The sequence below is a fragment of the Pipistrellus hanaki genome (assembly GCF_964339955.1).
Source record: "Pipistrellus hanaki genome assembly, chromosome: 10".
In the NCBI taxonomy this organism is placed as follows: domain Eukaryota; kingdom Metazoa; phylum Chordata; class Mammalia; order Chiroptera; family Vespertilionidae; genus Pipistrellus; species Pipistrellus hanaki.
In genome coordinates, this window is record NC_140512.1 from 65,951,694 (window position 1) to 65,970,985 (window position 19,292).

The 19,292-nt window shown below is 38.4% G+C and overlaps 1 protein-coding gene across 3 annotated transcripts in view; it reads right to left on the reverse strand.

Annotated features, from left to right (window-relative positions):
• Positions 1–19,292, reverse strand: part of MDFIC (MyoD family inhibitor domain containing) — a 76,986-nt gene that overhangs the window by 46,922 nt on the left and 10,772 nt on the right. For all 3 annotated transcript variants that reach the window (XM_084896203.1, XM_084896205.1, XM_084896204.1), the window contains one exon: positions 9,571–9,693. In XM_084896203.1, the coding sequence (XP_084752329.1) occupies positions 9,571–9,693 (123 nt within the window). The remainder of the gene's footprint in view (positions 1–9,570; positions 9,694–19,292) is intronic.

Consider the following 19,292-nt stretch of genomic DNA (forward strand, 5'->3'; position numbering starts at 1 on the left):
GGACTTCCACCAATGCTTCTCATTCAGATGCACCCCCTCCTCCTCTCCTCTCCCCTCTCCCTCCCCCCGCCAACCCCCTCTCACTGAGCCTATAGAGCTAACACAGTCTTACCCTTTCAGTGGCTGCATAAAAGTAGAGACCCCTACCTTCAAGAATTTGCCACATGGCCGATGCTCCATATAGCTACACAAACTACTCATGCTTCTGACTACAAGTCAACTGATTTGCCCAGCCCAGAAAGAACTCCATCATTCCTGAACTCCGGAAACTTACTGAAAACAATTATAAAATGTGTGCAAGGTATTCTGAATCCTTCACTCCCTCGCTGTCTCCATGGGCACAAGCCCTGTGCTTGCGCTCAGAAAGGCTTGTGCTCCATTCAATGTTCTGCTTTTGTCATCTTAAATTTTATAATTTTTAACAGGGGCCCTGCATCCTCATGGTGCACTGTTCTCCACCTCCAAAATTATGCAGAACCTGAAGGAAATGAAATCTCCTGGATTGTCTGTGATCTGGAATATTTCCCACAAGTGACTGGGTTCAGAGGAGACTTTGAGAAGTTGGGCCTCATTCTAGTAATTTTTGCTATCTAGGAGAATTTTCTTTTTAAAATATTATTGCTTTTAATATAATAAAACAATTCATCCAGTGGGCAAAAAATAAACAACAACACAGAAGAAAATACACAGAATAATAATTGAATGTCTTCTTCACCAATAAGTTCCCAATTTTACATAACTCCCTTGAAGTAACTATTGTGAAGAGACGTACATCATCCATTAAGAAAAGCACAAAGACACACACACACCATAGATAAAGCCCCAGATTTACCCATTTTGGTCATGTTGATTAGGCAAAAGATCTAGATTTTTATTTCCACACCTGCTAAATATGGTAATTTTTATGAAGCCTCCAAAACCTCTTCCAAATCTAGCACTCTGGATGGAAAAGAGTTAGTTCAGTCACCCAACTTCATGTCCATACTTGGCTTATTCCTCACCTGGGCTTGTTCCGCCTCAGAAATCTTAAATTCATATTTCTAATTACCATGCTCCATTTTCTCTTATCCCATTCCCTTACTGTAGCTATACCCTTTTTGTCTCTCAAAGTACAGAAATCTTTAGGGACTGTCACCTCCTCTGGTTTTCTTCTTACTTGTTATACCCTTCTGTGTTTACTTCCTTCCCTACCCATCTGACATCTACCACCTCTCGCTGCAAACTCCCTTTGAACAATGACCTTAAATACTTGGCCCCACTGTCCTTTTATCACAACTACCACTTGTCCAAACAAAATCTTGGCCTCCTATTCAGCAACTGCTATTCCCATAACCCCTATGTCTTACTGAATTGTACCCCTACTTCTTGCACTCCTACCTGCCATTACCTCAGTCCAAGACTTTTTCCTTTCTCAACTGGATTAATAAAAGTCTCTCAGCTGGGCAGTCCTGCTTTCAGTTCTTCCCATTCTTGTTTTCTAACAATTGCACGAGGAATCACCCCAAAGATAGCCAAACTGCAATATTAGTTTGATTAAGTTGCTAATCCCTTCAACATTTTCCATCTTCCTTTAACCCTTTCTTTCCCCCCCCCCCCATCTCTCTCCATACCTCATCTAACATTTTACATCCCAGCTTACACAAAACTTCTCCATTCTTCTCAAACTGGCCAATTTAACCCTTATCTCTCGACTATAGGTGTGCTGTCCTTTTCACTTAATGCACTCTGCCCCCCCGGCAGCATGCTATGCTTGGATTGGCTAACTCCTTTAGGTATCATCATAGACATCACTTCCTCCAGAAAGCCCTCTCTGACCCCTCCTTCATTCAAGGATATGTGCTTCTCAAATGTGAACATACAGTAGCCTACACTCACCATCACAGCACTCATTGCCACTTCAAGGTGAACGGTCTGTCTCTTCCACAGACTGAATGCACAGACCGCACCTTAATGTTCATCACTGTGTCCCCATCATAACACTGTGTAAGCACCCTGTAAGTACTCCCTCTTAAGGCAACTGATTTCTTATTCAGTTTTCAATGATATATTTCGACTGCTAATCCTGAAAGTACAATATAACAACATATTCTCCAAAAAATAATTTATGTGCAAATTCACAGGCTGTTGAGATCCAGGAAGTTTGAGGTTTGAGAACTAAAATTATCTAGACCGCAGCGTTTATGGTCTTGATCACCGAATGTAATTTATTTCTTCTGTGGTTAGCAGATTCAGAGTGATCTCAAAACTAATTCCCAAGCCTCAGCTATTCCCTGAGGCTCGAAGAACTCCCACATGGGAAAGGTATTAATCTGGTTTCCTCAGAGCTTTCACCCACTTGTACTTCAATACCATCTCTTCCCCACCCCACCCCCCAAAAAAAGAAAGATCGAACAATTTTAGGAGTATCAGGAAGATTCTGAAAATCTTTGTCAAAGTGTAGAAAAATACAGATTGGAAATTGAATGAGCCATGGTTCATGATAAGAGTGAATAGTAAAGTAATACATTAGAATAGTAACATTAAAAGTAATAATAAGAACAACAGTAACAGCATACATTGTACTTTATAGTATACAAAGCATTTTAAAACCAAATTAGAAAGGCAGAAAAAGATATGAAAAGGAAGAAGGGAGAGAAGTAAGGAGAGTGGGATGATAGGATGGTAGATGGTAAGCAGGGAACGGTGAGATGAAGAAGAGATAAAACTAAAGTACTCTCAAACATTTTTCTTACACATAGGAAAGAAAAACAAAGATTAAGGGTGCAAAAAAGGGCCTCAATAAAGTGTCATTCCTTTCCACTTCTGCAGACAATGAATGTATCCAGCGCACTGCTAACAGTTCCCTGAGAACTCTTCAGAATAGCCTGACCAGTGAATAGCAGTCAAACTAAGGGCTCGATTGCTTTCATTTCATTAGGTCATCTATAAATACTGAAATGACATAAATAAACCATATGTGGCTGGGGAGTACGAAGAGGAGTAGAAGAATAAGAAAAAAAATGCAGTGATTTAGAATCTTTGTTATAGGACCTTGAAGTCTGAAATAATGGATGCAACATGTAAAACACATCTCTTTCCTCCCCTCATTAATTCAATACTCTTCAGTCATCATTTATTAAGCATAAATCATGTAATATCCACTGGGCTATTTGTTGTGGACATAATTATCTGTCAAAGGTCTCAGATAAGGCCTGGTCTATGTACCTAGCATGTCTAAATATATAACCCAATGGAATGATGAAGGAAATTATATATATTTATGTGTATACCCCCCCACACACACACATACACACACACACACACACACAGAGAGAGAGAGAGAGAGAGAGAGAGAGCCTTAAAACTGATATCTGAGTCCAAGGACAATAATAACAAAAATGGATAAATTCGTAAGTATTTGCTCACTTAGGTCTGTAATAATAAAGTGCACATGTGAAGTTTCTTGTATAATCTTCAAAAATCACAATTTGGCATAAAGTAAGATGGTATCCTTCATCTTAAAATGAGGAAGTAGAGTTCAAAGACATTAGACAACTTGCCCAATACATATAGTCATAAGACATCTAGGTTCTGAATCCTGGCAATTAGTTTCCATTGGTCCCCAGGACCCTGACTTTAAGATGTTAAAAGAAAAAAGATGGTCAAAAAGATTGTCAATAGTTCTGTCCAGCTTCTTGGGTAGAACCCAGATTGGCATGAAAAATGCACTCTGAGAAAGAAGTATGTCAGGAAACTTGAGCTCCATTCTAGAACATAGCCTAATGGTTGTCTTTGACCAATAAGATAAATACAGGAAGCTATCAAAAATGGTTTATGGTTAACCATGAGTTGGATTTAGGAATAATTGATGGTTAAAGATTGCTCTTGCAAGGCCGGTGTGCTCAATGGTTAAACCAGGAGGTCAGGGTTTAATTCCCAGGTTGTGTGTTCAATTGGGGTATGCAGGAGGCAACCAATCAATGATTCTCTCGTTATTGATATTCCTATCGTTCTCTCCCTCTCCTTTCCTCTCTGAAATCAATAAAAATATATGAATTTTAAAGAATCCTCTTTAACAGCAACCATCAAATAATCTGCACTATAACCACATAACTGTTTGGTCAGAATACTGAAAAACTTTTTTTTTTCTTTTTCTGAGAGACAAAAGAAGGGAAATACACGGAGGTGAAAGTAACATGACTTATTCCCAAGATGGGCTCCTAAAATGAATGAGCATGAAGTATTAGAGAAAACATCTTAGATAACCTAGGAAATGTCACACAAAAACTCCGTATCTCAGTCTTCCTGGGTGTTACTTATCTTGTTTAAGGTCTCTTTTACATAAATTTAATTCTAAAGAAAACCGAGTAATACTTAATCTAATGTTCATTCAAACATGAGAGCCACTGAAAAAACTTAATCCCAACCTCTTGGTGTTCTTTCCTTACCTTCAAAGGAAGAAATGCCCTAAGGGTAGGGATTGCACTCTTGAGGATTTGCCTTTCTTTCAATATTTTACACAGAGGAGGTACTCCCCAAAGTGATGAAACAGTCCTCACTAAGGAGTGATCAGTGGCAAGCTGGCAAAGGCGAGGAAAAGAAATACTAGTGTTTCTAACAGCGGAGCCTGTTGGTGTTGAGAGGATGCCCAGAGAAAGGTTTCAAGCAGCAGGACGAGGGGAAAAGCATGATGCATAGAAAGGAGGCAAGTGTGACTTAGAGAAAAAGGGCTTGCATTCTACTACCAATTAAGTGCTTACTATTATGAGAGCTAAAAACTCCTCCAAATGAATAAATGGGTTAAACAGAATGGGGATTACCATTTAAATAGAACATTCTAACTTTGCTTCAGATCTTGGGAATTCTACAAAATCACAAAGGAGAAAATTAGGTGAGCAAAATAGTTTAATTTGAATTTATTCCAGAAGAGAAGCTGTAGAAAATTTCTGCAGTTAAGTAATGACATTTTGAATTAGGAGACATTTATATAAAAGCAATGTCCAAGGATAAAGTTAAATAATAAGAAATTTCAAAAAGACCTAGAAAAATCTGAGCTAGACACCTGAGGCACTTTAGAAAGAGGAACAAAGAAAACGCAAGCTCTCTTTATATATAAGAAATAATTAGAAAAGTAGAAGTTGACCTATATTAAAGGAAAATATTACACATGCTTATGAGTAAAGCCTAGGAAGACACACACACACACACACACACACACACACACACACATTCCTTCCTACCTTAGAAGTCCCCCTAAAATCTTAGATCATAATGCTACTTTTGTTCCTTCAATAGTCTAATTAAAAAACAAATTGTTGCCTATTGCCTGTTATCAGTTTATTCATATTGTGGGTTAAATAGACAAATTAATATTAATTGAGGGTGCCATTTTTAAAAAAAATATATTTTATTGATTTTGTACAAAGAGGAAGGGAGAGAGAGAGTTTAGAAACATCGATGAGAGAGAGTCATCGATCAGCTGCCTCTTGCACACCCCCTACTGGGGATATGCCCGCAACCAAGGTACATGCCCTTGACGGGAATCGAACCCGGGACCCCTCAGTCCCCAAGCCAACGCTCAATCCATTGAGCCAAACCGGTTTTGGCGAGGGTGCCATTTTTTCTGCAACATTTATTTAACTAAGTCAGAGGCACAGTGATTATTAAAACAAGGCATAGTTCCAAATGTACCGTGTCATATATGCTAATATGACAAGAAAAGCCAAAGTCTTAACTAGTGTTCCCATTGAAAGATGCCCTTATAAACCCCAAAATGCAATCCCCATTCCAGAAGTTAAATTAGACAGGAAAATATTTTTCTCAGAATATGAATGCTTCGTATACTGCAAAAAGAATGAAAGTTCACAATGAAAAATAAATCTTTCTAATTATACTTTCCAATTATAAAGTCTTCCAAAACTTCAATTTAGCTGCTATTTTTTTTACTGATCTAATTTAGGTGTTTTGTGTGTTTGCTTTTTCAACAAACTTGAGTGGTTAGGATTATCTTTTTAATTTAAATTTCATAAGAAAGAGGATCACAATGCACATTCCCTGCCCAGATTGTATGCGTGGCCTATTTATTCGAAATGTTTGATTCCACATGGATTTCCTCTCTTTTATTTATAGCTTCCAGAAAGAATTCTAATAAATTAGCAACTCAAGGGCAACCAATTAGGGCTCGGGGCCCTGAGAGCACAGTACCCTAGGCCTGCCACCTGCGATGTTTTCTAGAAGGACCAGGGAAGGCACACAGGCCTAAACTTCTGTGTGGAGCAGGAACCACATGTGAGCCACAAGTGGGTGGCCCAGCTGAGGTCAGGATTAAAGTTCACAGAATAATTTGGAAATTATTCTCAGCTTGGATCTCCTTTATGAGGCCTGAGAATACACCCTTTAATTAGAATACAATTTCCAAAGCAGCCACTCCCTTGACTTTCCAGAGCTGGGTTGGTTATTCTCAGAAAAGTAAAAACAGCCTCATCACACTGACAGCTAACAGTCCCCTATAAATTATGCCTTAAATGCCCAACAAAGCGGGCAGCGGGCATCCGGGACGAGGAGATGTTAGCTGTCAGCCCTCACGAACCTCGCTCCGGAATAGGTGGAGGAAGAGAAGTCACATCAAACAGAGCCCCTCTCCTTCCCTTCTTGCCCAGGCAGCTGAGCTGTCCCTGGAAGCTCGGAAAAAGAGTGGGCTGTGCATCTGACAGTGTTCCCGCACCCCAGCTGGCCTCGTTTTCCTGCGATCCCTCCGTCCAGCCAACCTCCCACTGCCGCGGGAACACTGCAATCAGTTCCATGACAGCCGGCCGCCTGCCTCTTCCATGGGGCTGGGGCTCCAGGCAGGACTCCTGGCCCGGGAGCCAGTCTGATCCTGACTCACCGCAGATGTTGCCCTCCCCCCCCACGCAGCTCCCAGCCAGAGCCCTCTTTCCAGGGCCTATTGTCATTACGAGAGATTTAGTGGGCCTGCAGACTGTGCCAGATGTTGAACCAAGAGGAAAACACACATCTCCCTAACTGCAGGGTGAAGAGAGACAAACACTAAATTACACGGTGAGGGCCAAACACTAAACACTGGGAGAGGCTAAAGAAGGAAAGTCGGCAGCTTTGTAAGGCTGGCTGCATGTCCAGGAGCGGGAGCAGCTGAAGCCATCACAATATCAGCCTTCCAAAGGCTCGCCATACTTGAGTCTGGCTTAAAGATGACATCAATGTTCCGCTTTGGCCAATCCAGATAGGCAGATGCCAAATCCTTCCTGTAGACCCAATAAAATCGCCTTTGTCAGGAAAATAACAAAAAGATCGTTTTTTTAAATTTGTGAGCAGAATTCAGAGTCCAATGGTCACCCACAAATAAATTTAGAAAGTATTGCCAGCTCATGTTTCAGGAAGGAGTGGCATTGCTGTCATTGGCCATTATCCTTTGAATATCCTGTCAGTTTTCCCAGCAGCCCTCTCAGATGGGGTAATACATATCTCTCTCTCTCTCTCTCTCTCTCTCTCTCTCTCTCTCTCTCTCTCTCTTTCTCTCTCTCTCTGTCTGCACTCCTTCAATGTATATTAATAGGAAACTACACAACTGTCCCCAAATACTCCAGTGTCCAGGCTTCGTCATTTCAATTAAAAAATTGTTTTTAATCTTTTTCATGAAATTTACAATGTCTTATCACTGTACACTTAATCAATATTGACAGTAGAGTACTTCTTTTAAATCCATTCCATTTGTGGTATGAATTTCTGTTACGATAAGTTTTATCAAATAGCACAAAAAATTTTAACACATTAAATCTGACTCTCCAAAACCTTATGCAATAGTGGTTGTATTTAGGTTTTTGTCTTAAGAGTTCTTATTCACATTTTTTTTTATGTGGGTCTTGGGAAGGGAGAGTAGGGAATTAAATCAATTAAATGAAACACACACACTTAAAATTCTGTGACTATGAAATAAAATGAGAAAACAATCATGCTCCCCAAGGTGAAGATAAAATTGTTTCTGAGACTTCTTCTAGCTCTCACTAACTCTCTGGTTGTTAGAAAATCACAGATAAAATATAATTTTGTCCATATCTTAAAAAAAGATGTTTCATAACAGCAGAGTCAACATTTAAATGGCAGACAATCCATATAAATGTTTTGGGAATAAACGCTTACTTGAAATAATGTTTATTTGATTCTTTGGATAAAGCTGTATAAATTTGGCTCATCACTAATTTTTGCTGTTGTTGTTTTTAATCTTCACCGGAGGATATTTTTTCTACTGATTTTTGGAAAGAATGGAAGGGAGGGGGAGAGACACAGAGAGAGAGAGAGAGAGAAACACTGATGTGAGAGTGAGACATATCAACTGGTTACTCCCGCATGCGCTTCAGTCTGAGGGCCAACACTCTCTCCATGAGCAAAACCAGCTAGGGCAGGGCAGTCCTTATTAATTTCTGAGCCTGATTTCCTTTCCATTCTCTAAGACAAAAATTTAAAAAAGAAAAAAAGAAATGTCCTAAAGTTAAATTAAAACACATTCACTTTTAGAGTTTTTGTTTGAAATCTTTATATTTACTTCAATAGTGTTTCTATTGCTACTTTATGTTTTCTACTAAGTTGTTTTTTTCCTGTTTCTGCTTTCTTCAGTTAAGGACAGGTAATGGGCATTCTAGAGAGGAAAAGGAATATTCAAAGATTCAAATTCAATGTAATATGCAATACAAGAAAGGGTCTATATAATGATGGTGTTTGAGGTGAAGAATTAAATTAAAAATAATACTTAATTTCCAGGAAAGAATTCTTTTCCTCCGTCCATGCTGGGAATAGAATAAGACATGGCAATGTGGTTGCAATGAAGGAGAATTCCAAAATATATATTCCTATGCTCTTCCAGGTTGGGCATAGCAGATTTTCATACTTATTCACTACAAGAACAATTCATTATCTGGTCAATTCATCTTGAACCCATCAGTGACCAGAACCTGAGCTCCAGAGGAGAACCCGACAGGAAATAAGCATTCTAAATAGCACCCAAAAGATAATGCTATTTCCAGACGGTCCCAGAATAAAATGAAAATATGCCAAAGCTTTTGTATACATTCTACACAGCAATCTCTGGGAGAGGAAGAGAACTTTTTTAAAAGGAAAAAAAAAAAAAAAAGAGGAGGAGGAGTGATAAACATTTTAATCATATAAAAAAAAAAAGTCTGGAATCATTTGACTTACAAGAACAGGGACTAAAATGGCATCACCAGAGTATTCTTATTGTCCTTTAGCTGTCTTTATCTTTTTGGCATAGGCACTTAGAATTGTCTGACTTTCACTTAGTCACAACTCAAATAGGAATTAAGTACTCTCTAACTCTAAGAACTGAGTCCAAAATTTACAGCTCAATAAATTCTAAAGAAAGGATGAAAACTGAGAGAGTATTATTTATATCCTAGTTCATAGCCCTATTATTGTAAAATTCTAGTGAAAACACTTTCAGATAAATTCTGAAAATTCTGATTTATAGATTTCCAGCAAAATAATATGGGACAATTAACTCAGAGCATATCATCACAGTCAGATCTCCAAACCACTGCAATATGCTCTAAAAGTACTTACTTCTGATGAGTTCATCCTCTGAACAATTTCCCCAAATGAACTGGTCTTGCATCTCTCCGTGTGTGAAGCAGCTATTCGTGGCATGAGTTATATCTCTCTCGGTATTTTCTTTTTCACATTTACCTGAATAAAAAAAAAAAAAAACACATATATTTATCATCATTAAATGTTGCATATCTTTCTCTACTTTTTTTCATTTTATAGATTTTTTTTTTCTAAATGCTTCTGAGTCTGCCAAAATGTAAGAAAATGGGAGCAGTAACTCTACTGCCTGTTGCATACATATTGACTCAATAACATTTTTATTGAGCACCTACTACATGCCTAGCATTAAAGAAACAGAGATGTCTACAGAAAAAACAATCTGTCAAGATTACTGTAAGCATATCGTCAGAACATGGTAAGTGATCTGCCAGGTCAGAGAAACATGAAAAGGTTATATGAAGGATGAAAAGGAGTAAGTCCGTAGTGTGGAGCAGTAGGGAAAGCACCAAAGGAGAGGAGAGTCCAATGAGGGGTAGAGATAGCAGCTGAAGAAGTGAGGAGGCACAGAGTGTCTTCATAGAAACCTGGGAAGGAGTCAAGGCCTATGCTATAAATTCTCAGAGAGGAACGGTGTTTCGGATGAGGAATCTATATATGGATTTATGGGTTCTCAGGGGGGAACGCCAGTAAGTAAAGAAAAGGAATAGCTCATTGGAAACACAACAATGGTCTTTAAAAGGGTTGGAGGGATTCTAAAAGTAAAAATGGGAGAAAAGCCATTCCAGGTGGAAAAAGAGCGTGGGCAAACTCCAATAGCAGACTTGGGCCAAGGTCCCAACTCTGGACTGAAGTAGTCTAAGAGGGACATCAGGAGATCAGTTCGTAAAGGTTTGAACAGAGACATAGCATGGATCTTTTTAGGTGAGAAATCTACTAGCAGATCTAATTTAAAAGCAAGAAAGGGGAGCAAAAGTAGCCACTGAAAAGTTATGGATGGCCTAATCAGAGTCATACTTCAGGAAGATTAGTACATGTGTACACACTAGTGTTCTCAATCCTGACTGCATCCTAACTCACTTGGGCCGCTTTTTAAAAACAGATTCCCAGGCCCCATCACCAAAGATTCCGTTTCAGTTTAGGGGAGGGGTGCTTGGGCTATTCCACTGCACTTACATTCTTGAAAATCACTTATGGGAATCCCTGGGAGAACAGAGTAAGGAGAAGAAAAGAGACTCGGCAGAGCCAGTAGAAGTTGATGAGAGAATAACCAAATGGATAACAAGATGGGAAAGGGGGGAGAGTGTGAGAAACTAACCAGAGGCTTCACAGATCATTGGGAGAGGGGACTGGGGCGGATTTGCAAGTAAACCTGGAGACCAGGAAAATTATGTATGAATTTTAAAAATTATATATATATTTGATGTTTAGAAAGTGTGTTGGTCAATGGGGATACAATGAATTAGGATATGCAACCCAGGCCTTTGTGGAGTTTACAGTCCAGTGGATGAGTTTAGTGTAAGATAGTTGAACTTGCAAATCACAAATGAAGTTACAGCTAGAAAGAGTCGTTTTCCTAAACTTGATTGCTAAGTCCAACCACATGACTAGGCTCCCCAAAAGAGTGGGACATGTGAAAAGAAGTGTCTCAGTGGGGTCTGCCCGATTAGAAAGGATCAAAGAAGGAAGAGAAGCTGGAAGCTTCTGGAAGCAAGGAAAGAGATTCAAACAGAAGTTATTAGTCAACTGTATTAACATCCCCATTGAAAGCGGAAAAAATCCTGCACACGCACCATGGGGATTTCACAACAACCGAAACACTCCGATACAAAACACATTTCAGCACGTGGAAACGGAGGAACACCGACTTAGGACTAAATCCAGAGGCTAAGAACTAAAAAAATAAAACAAGGTCTTCAAGGCTTAGTATTTTTAGTAAGCAAAACCACTTTCAGATGGCAGTAAAATATAAATTAGAAGCATGCTAAACCAATATGTTCTAGATTTATGTAACATTTACTCAGCATTATCATGGAGAAAATGTAATCTTCCTGAGATCTGCTATTTTCAATTAAAATCTTTACTTTTTTAAACAACTCCAGATATCTTGGCACTGCAGCAGTCAACTCAGGACCTTTCTGAGATGATCCACAGAAACGGCTTTTCTATAAACTCACTTGTACACGTGAAATCTCTCATCAGCAGAGGCCAACGTACGGTAATCTGCTATCACTGCTATGGAGCTGACTGCCGCCAGGTGTCGTGCTAGTAGGCTTATTCAATTAGTAACTTTAATTGAAGCTGAATGAAATTAATTATATAATTTTGAGTTGTTCAAATATAATTCCATTAAAATTAACTCACGAAACCGGGGCATTATGAAGCATTGCCGCCTAAAAGGCATGAATAGGTATGAGGAAAGCCTCTAGACACACTTGACTTAAATTTGAATCCTGTCCAATATTCGAGTGCGAAACAGAGAACCTCTCAATTCTCCACTGAGTGAGTGAAATTGTCACACAGATTTAGCACTGACCCTCTCCTAAGTGGGAAATCAAGTTCTTCATGCTCTAAATATGTATTAAGAAATAGTTTATCACATGTGTTATTGGTTTTATTGTTCAGTTTCCTTATTTGTGAAAACTCTAGAATTAGGTGATCCCAGAATCCTTCTCAAATTAAAAATAAAAAAAAATAAAAAAATCTATCATTCTCTAGCTTATCGTGTTCATGAAATAATAAATGGCATGTAATTACTACTAAGTCATAATCATCAGTCTATCCAACTTTGCCTCCTTTAGAAATGAAATGTCTTGCCTCAAAATGTCAGGCGTTTGCTCTAATCCTCAGCACCCAGCCCAAAGCAAGGCTCAGAAAGGATTCTGTGTATGAAATTTAAATTCTCCACTCTACAAACGAAACTTTGGCGAGCACTTGACTATTCTATGACTTTCTAATGCATGTACATTATTTTATGAACATCTTTTAATATTTAAGAAATACCCATATGGCAGCCTCATAAATGGTGCACAGTGACATCCGACAATGAAGAAATGTAGGGAGCGAGAAGGAGCTCTAATAGATAAACATGTCAGGTGGCACCATGATGTCCAGCCACAAAAACAACCTCACTACAACTTCCAGTGCGTTAGGCCAGCCACCACCCATCACCATGAAGGAAGAGCAGTTTCTGATGGCAAATGTCTGTGATCCCTGCATGTTTGCTGTGTGGCATCTGTGACAAGCAGAGGCCATGCCATCAGGTTGAATCAGTCCCCTTTCGGATTTGTGGACGTTTATAGTTGCCAATCAATTACCCCAGGGGCTTGAAAGACAAATCCTACGGGCAAGTGATTTCAAGGATGCAAGAAATCAGTCTATACCTTTCTACAAGATTTCTATGTATCCCTCCAACAAGCATTCCTATACTTCACAATTTTCTCTTAAAAGGAAGACTTCAACATCTCAATTAGGCTATTCTAAGTCAATGGTTCTCTTTGCCTTTTTTTTTTTTCCTTTCTTGTAGCACTCTTTAAACATAAAAAACGCACTGAAGTCTCAATTTGGGTGGTGTGGGGGTACAGTAATGTCATTATCATATATGGCCAGATTAAATGTAGGTTACTTGTTCTAAGTAAGTTCTTCTGCATTAAACAATTAGAGAAAACTTAGAAGAGCCTATCAAATATTGATATATATATATATATATATATATATATATATATATCTTGCTTCTTGTCACAGTATTCCAAGTAATCAGAATATACAATTTTATCTAGTCACTAATTAATAGAGACATAGATCAGTTGTACTAATAGATGAATATATAATGCTAGAGGCCTGGTGCACAAAAATCCGTGCACTGGAGGGGGTCCCTCAGCCAGGCCTGCCCCCTCTCACAGTCTGGGAGCCTTAAGGGGATGTCCTACTGATGGCTAAGGCCCACTCCCCATGAGAAGCGGGCCTAAGCCACAGTCTGGCCTTCCTCTGCGGGAGGTGCTGCTGCCTCTGGCCTCCCTCTTTGTCGGCCATGGCTGCCGGCCCTCCTCTGCCCTCGCAGACGCTGCGGCTTTGTCCGGAAGGACATCCGGAAGCCATCTGGTCTAATTAGCATATTACCCTTTTATTAGTATAGGTGTTTTAGATATACTAAAATGAAAAGCGAAGACCCTTTTAAAATAGGAGTAGACCTAAGTGTACTCTTATATCACTGGCATTTGCTTCTGAAAGGCTGGCCCCCAGGCATTCTAGTTTGCCTACGCTAAACACAGAAGTGCAGAAGAATCTTTGGATAAAGAGAAGAGTTGTGTCCCAGCGACAAATCCTCTAGCTGGGAAAACCAAACATACCTATAAAACAATCTAGCAACTACAAAACAAAGGATAACGAAAACTGACCTGGGTCAGAATTCTGGCTCAAAGACTGGCCAGCTGTGTGACTGGGGCTGGGCCTCATTCCCTTAAAGGGGAAATGAGGGCATTGAGCTGGATGCTCACAGAGGCCTTTCTTCGCTCTAAAATCCTGAAAATCTGACTCAGCACAAGATCTAAACAATAGAGCCAAACTCTATAGCTACACTAAAGGGCGTGTAGAATGGAGTAGAGGGAATCACTGAAAAGCCTTTGTAAGGCATTGAATTTGAGTTAAAAGTGACAAGCATGAATTAAGCAAAAGAATCAAAGAAAAAGAGTTCTAAATGATGAATTTAAATTCAATATGTCCTATTTAGAAATGACTGTCTTACGGAATCAATACTCTTTATTTTTTTTGCTATTTTTCTTAAGAAGGGAATGAATGGTAAGAAGCAATCTCTTTCCAATCTCGCTTATTTCTTGCTGAAGGAGCATGAGAAAGATTCAGGTAAGTAGAATTTCCATTTAGTTGAAAAATCTATAATGTATTACCTAGTTGGCAAATGTCTCAAAAAATACCCAAATTTAAAACTTTGAGAATTTCACTTATCTCAGACAGCTGGGGAATAAAATAATGGGAAGGGGATTAAACAAGAGAAAAATCTAACAGCATTAAAAATAAGTAAATTGGATAGTAATATGTGTAAAATATTATATGCATCATAGAATAGCCACTCAGCTGCTATGCAATTGTTAAATAAATACAAATAAAAAAATAAAATACTTCCTTTGGTTGAAAGAATACATTAATGAATTTTTGCAATTACAGTATTCACAATTTTTAAAGGACTTTTACATATAATATTTATTTGATCTTCAGAACTATGAATGATATAAGAAAGAAAATGTGAGCTTAATTTTACTGATGAGAATACAAAAGTGGGTCTCAGAGATAGATATTCAGTTGGAAACAGGATGTTAACATCCAGAATTGGAAAGGATCTTTCAAGTTCAGCTAATTGAATATCGTCCCTAGTATAGAAAGTCCCACTGCAATGTTCAGCCCTTCCCTAAAACTATAAGGAAAGGAAACGCATGCTGTGCTTCAGTCAGTTGGTTCATTAGGAACTTATTCCTCATTTGGAACATGCATCTGTTGTCAGGTAATTTGCAACTAGCTGCAGTTCTGTCCACAATAGGTAGAAACAGTAAACTAAACTTTTCTGTAAGAATCAATCCAATGTATTACCCCAATAGCTAAATGTTTTTAAATTGACAGTGAAGATGAAATTAGCTTGTCCAAGTGAACTTTCAAATATAGTATAAAATTCTGTATAGTCCAAGGTTTTCCAAAAAATAGGACAATATTGTCATTTAAAAGTCCAATTATCTGAATCCTTCCTGATAATAACAAGACTCTCGTTAGCTTCTCTTGGACAGAAATACTGTCTCTAAGTTGTACTTTGCACTGGAGAAGTGGTTAAGAGCACAGGATCTGGAATTATGGTGTGGTCCACTAGAGATACGGATCCTGGGAAAGTTAATCTTTGTCAGATTCTTCATCTGAACAATGGAAACAACAAGAAGTACCTACACCCTAAGGTGGGTGTGGAAATAAATGGAACGGTGCCTGGGAAGCAGAGTGTCTGGTATGTAATAAATGCTTGGTTCACACTTGCTATGACTAAGTGTTATTGCAGTAAGCACCTTTTTAAATCCTACTATAAATGTATCAGGGAGAGGCAGTTGAGGGCAGTGTCTATTCCACAATCCCTAAGTAAAAAACCATAGAAGAAATCTGTTTCCAGACTGAATACAAGGAAAACTGCTCCCTCCTGGAAGCTGCATATTATTTTTTTCCTTATGGACAATGAAAACCATATTAAAACACTTCATTCTGATTCAAATTTTATTACAAAATTGAATAAGTGGTTTTGACCTTACAGTCTTAAGTTTGTACGTTTTGATTGTCCCTCAGTTTCAGTCTCCTAGGCTACCAATTTCATTTTCCTGTTTTTAATTTTTTTTTTTTACTAGTAAATGTAGTCCTATAAGCCACCTCAAATATTTTACTAAATTAGGCAAAGGAATGTGTAAATGCAAAAACCAGTCATCAAATACATTTTCTATTGTTATCCTTACTTTATATGCTTACTTCATGAAAGACTAATATAAATGACAGCACTTAGCAGATATCCTTATAAAATCATATAAAACCTCGTAAAATATAATCAGTGTAAAATACCTTTATTTCTTATAGAAAGGACTATACACAGCTTTCTTTGTGCTTACATTTTGGGCCTTTCGCATGTTAGATCTCACCTACTTCGATGAAATATTTGATGGTAACTTAGCACAGACTAATTTGTTATCTATATAGCATGTATATTCTTGTTATGCAATATATATTCATATCTCTTTTATCTGTATACAAAGTTGTTTGAAGCAATTTCATTTTTACTCTTCCATTCAAATACCATTCTTATTTCAGATGATCTATGTGTCTTCTGGCTTATGAAATCTCAAGCAATCTGAGAACACAATATCTGGGAAACGTTTTTTAAAAACGCTGGGCCTGTATTTCCCAGAGGCTCAGAACCATGTGGACATCTACAAATGGTTCCCAAATGTAACCTTTAAAAAAACAAAGATAAGGCAGCATTCAGGAAGACCTGAGGCTCTGGAATTTTACTTCTTCACTGATCAAGAAATAAATAAGAAGTTCCTCAAGCCAAATGACCTTTAAGAAAACCCACCTGCTTTGTCTAATGTTCTAAAAAAGATTAAAATCTCATTGTCCAAAAAACATGTTGAGTTAAAACAGTTTTAACAGCTGAACAAGCATATGCATAAAGTTTCATAATTTTATAAATATAAAAAGGTTATTCTCTCACAGATATACGGTAAATGGTTTTTAATGAATTAAATGCTTAGATCAATATAATTCAATCAATGGTTATTACCAATATTTTGAAATATAAGACAGCAGAATCTAAAATGCATTCCTTCAAAGCGTTTCATATGCTTTTAAAAGCTGAGAGAGCCCTGGCCAGTGTGGTTCAATTGGCGGGAGTAACCCAGGTTCAACCCATCCCATGTTGAGTACGTACTGAAGGCAACCAATCAATGTTTCTCTTTCACATCCATGTCTCTCTCTTCCTCCCTCCCTCTAAAATCAATGAAAACATATCTAGGTGAGAATTTTTAAAAATAAATGAATAAGTAAAAGATTATGGTGTGTTTAGATCCAAAAGAATTAAAAAAAAAAAAAAAAGACTTGGATTCAACCAGCTTACAGCTTGGGAGTAGGTAAAGAGGAGTGGGTCATATATGCAGCAAAGTGAAAAACAATTACAAAATTACATGCATAGGCAATTGAATATAAATATAATAACTATAAAATGCAGTATTTGTTCAAGTAATATCTCAATGAGCTCTAAATAAATGGGAAGGGGAATTAGGCACTTTCCACTTCAAAAAAGCAGTGGGAAGGCTGAAGGACAGCAGGCTGATAGGGGGACCCAGACACATTCTGTCAGTCACCTTAATCCCCTGCACCTTTTACATTTTAATCTAACGTTCCTTCTCTGAAAAGTATTTTTTCAAGGTGACTGACCCTGAGGTATATTAAACCCCTGCCTTCTCAGTGACAGGTTCAGTGTTGCTCTGTCTCCCAAGTATACTCATGCTAAAACCAAACACAGACTCATGGCATTTGGAGTTTGGGGGGCTCATAAAGTTCTCTGATAACACGAATTCACATAAAAACATTCAACATCCAACATCCCCAAGAATAAGCCAAGGAGAGTAGTGACAAGTACTTCCAGGAAAAGGAAACCAGCCTCAGCAGGCAGTTTATTCCAGTTTGGGAATACTTAATTTTTTAAAGACTTTCTTCGCAATCATCAAAAATCTACTTCCTCGTAGTTTTCACTGATTCACCATATTTTGCTCTTTGCAATTCAAAGTAAAGTCTAATCTCCCCTCAGTGTGACAGTCTCCCATTAGAAAAGATCTTCTGTTTTTGTCTTGATCTTCTCTTTGTTAAATATCCTCAATTAGATCAATGGTTTCTCAGAGCCTTCCCATTCTATTCCCTCTTAGGGCATGGCAGTCTTATCACTCTTGTCTAGAGAGTCTCCTTAATGTCTGCTGAAACCCAGCTGCCATCTCTATGGCAGGTCCCTTACTTGGCAGTCAATGAGCTCTGTTACCAAAAGAAACTGAGAACTCAGCCATCTTCCCCTTTTTAAAATGACAATACACATTCTTCTTTAGCCAAATATAAGTGGGGCAATTTTTAAAACTTTTGTTACCTCTCAGTTATGCCAAGTGATTTTACCAAGAACGCTTCCTTTCCCTCAGGTTGATAAGAAGGAAGGACAAAGGAAATCAAAAGTGAACCAAAGGGGGTTCATCTATAAAGGCATTTCAAAGGTGCCATTGGAATCTTATCACACATAAGGTAACAATTAGAGAATTAGAAGCATGTTGAAGGGTATTTCTTAGCCTTCAGAACTATGAACATGGATTAGAAGTCAGAGGATGTGCCTTTACCGGTGGCTTTTCTGAGGTTCAAACCTGGAAGCCCCTCATTCACTCACTAACTCAGCATCTTGCCTTCTTCAGAGCCATCCCTTTGGGACACAGTCTTCTCTGGTTTCGTAATCTGGTTCCGTTACCTCCAAGAGAACAACTTGTAGACCCATGACCCCAGCCCTGATTCCTGTCCTGACCTAAGATTTAACGTTTTAACTCTACATGAATGTATCTTTAGCAAATCAAAATCAACATTTCCTAACTTTCATCTCCACTTCTCTTAAGTCTCTGCCCATTTCTCCAGCTGCAGACCATATCTTGGTTTATCTTGGCCAATGGTAGTCACAGAATCATTCTCAGTCAGTTTTCCCCTTATTTCCCCTGCCCTAACATAATCAAGTGCGACATCCTGCCAGTTACAACTTCTTGATTTTTCTCAAATCTGGACTTCCTTCTCCATACCCACTAACAGGGTTTCAAGCCCGTTCTGCTCCAACCTCAAACACTCTCCTGACACCGAGTACGAGTGCATTATCCTTTAGCTCAAGTATTGTGCATTTGTTGAAAAACCGACATAATTTATTTGACATTCCACTAGTATATATGTTAATGTGGCAACGCCTATGCCTTTTTCATACTCTATAATTTCATCTTACAGTTCAGTATGAGATAAATAATACAAACAAACCCTCAGAAAACACTACTAAAATCCAGCAAGTTTCTTGTGTGCTGGAAGAAATAAGAACAGCGAAGGTCTGTGTTCATGGAGACCCAAAAGGTCAAGGGCTGACCTCCCCCCACATGAAAAAACAAAAAGGGCTACTTCTTGGAATAGAAAAAGTGATTAGA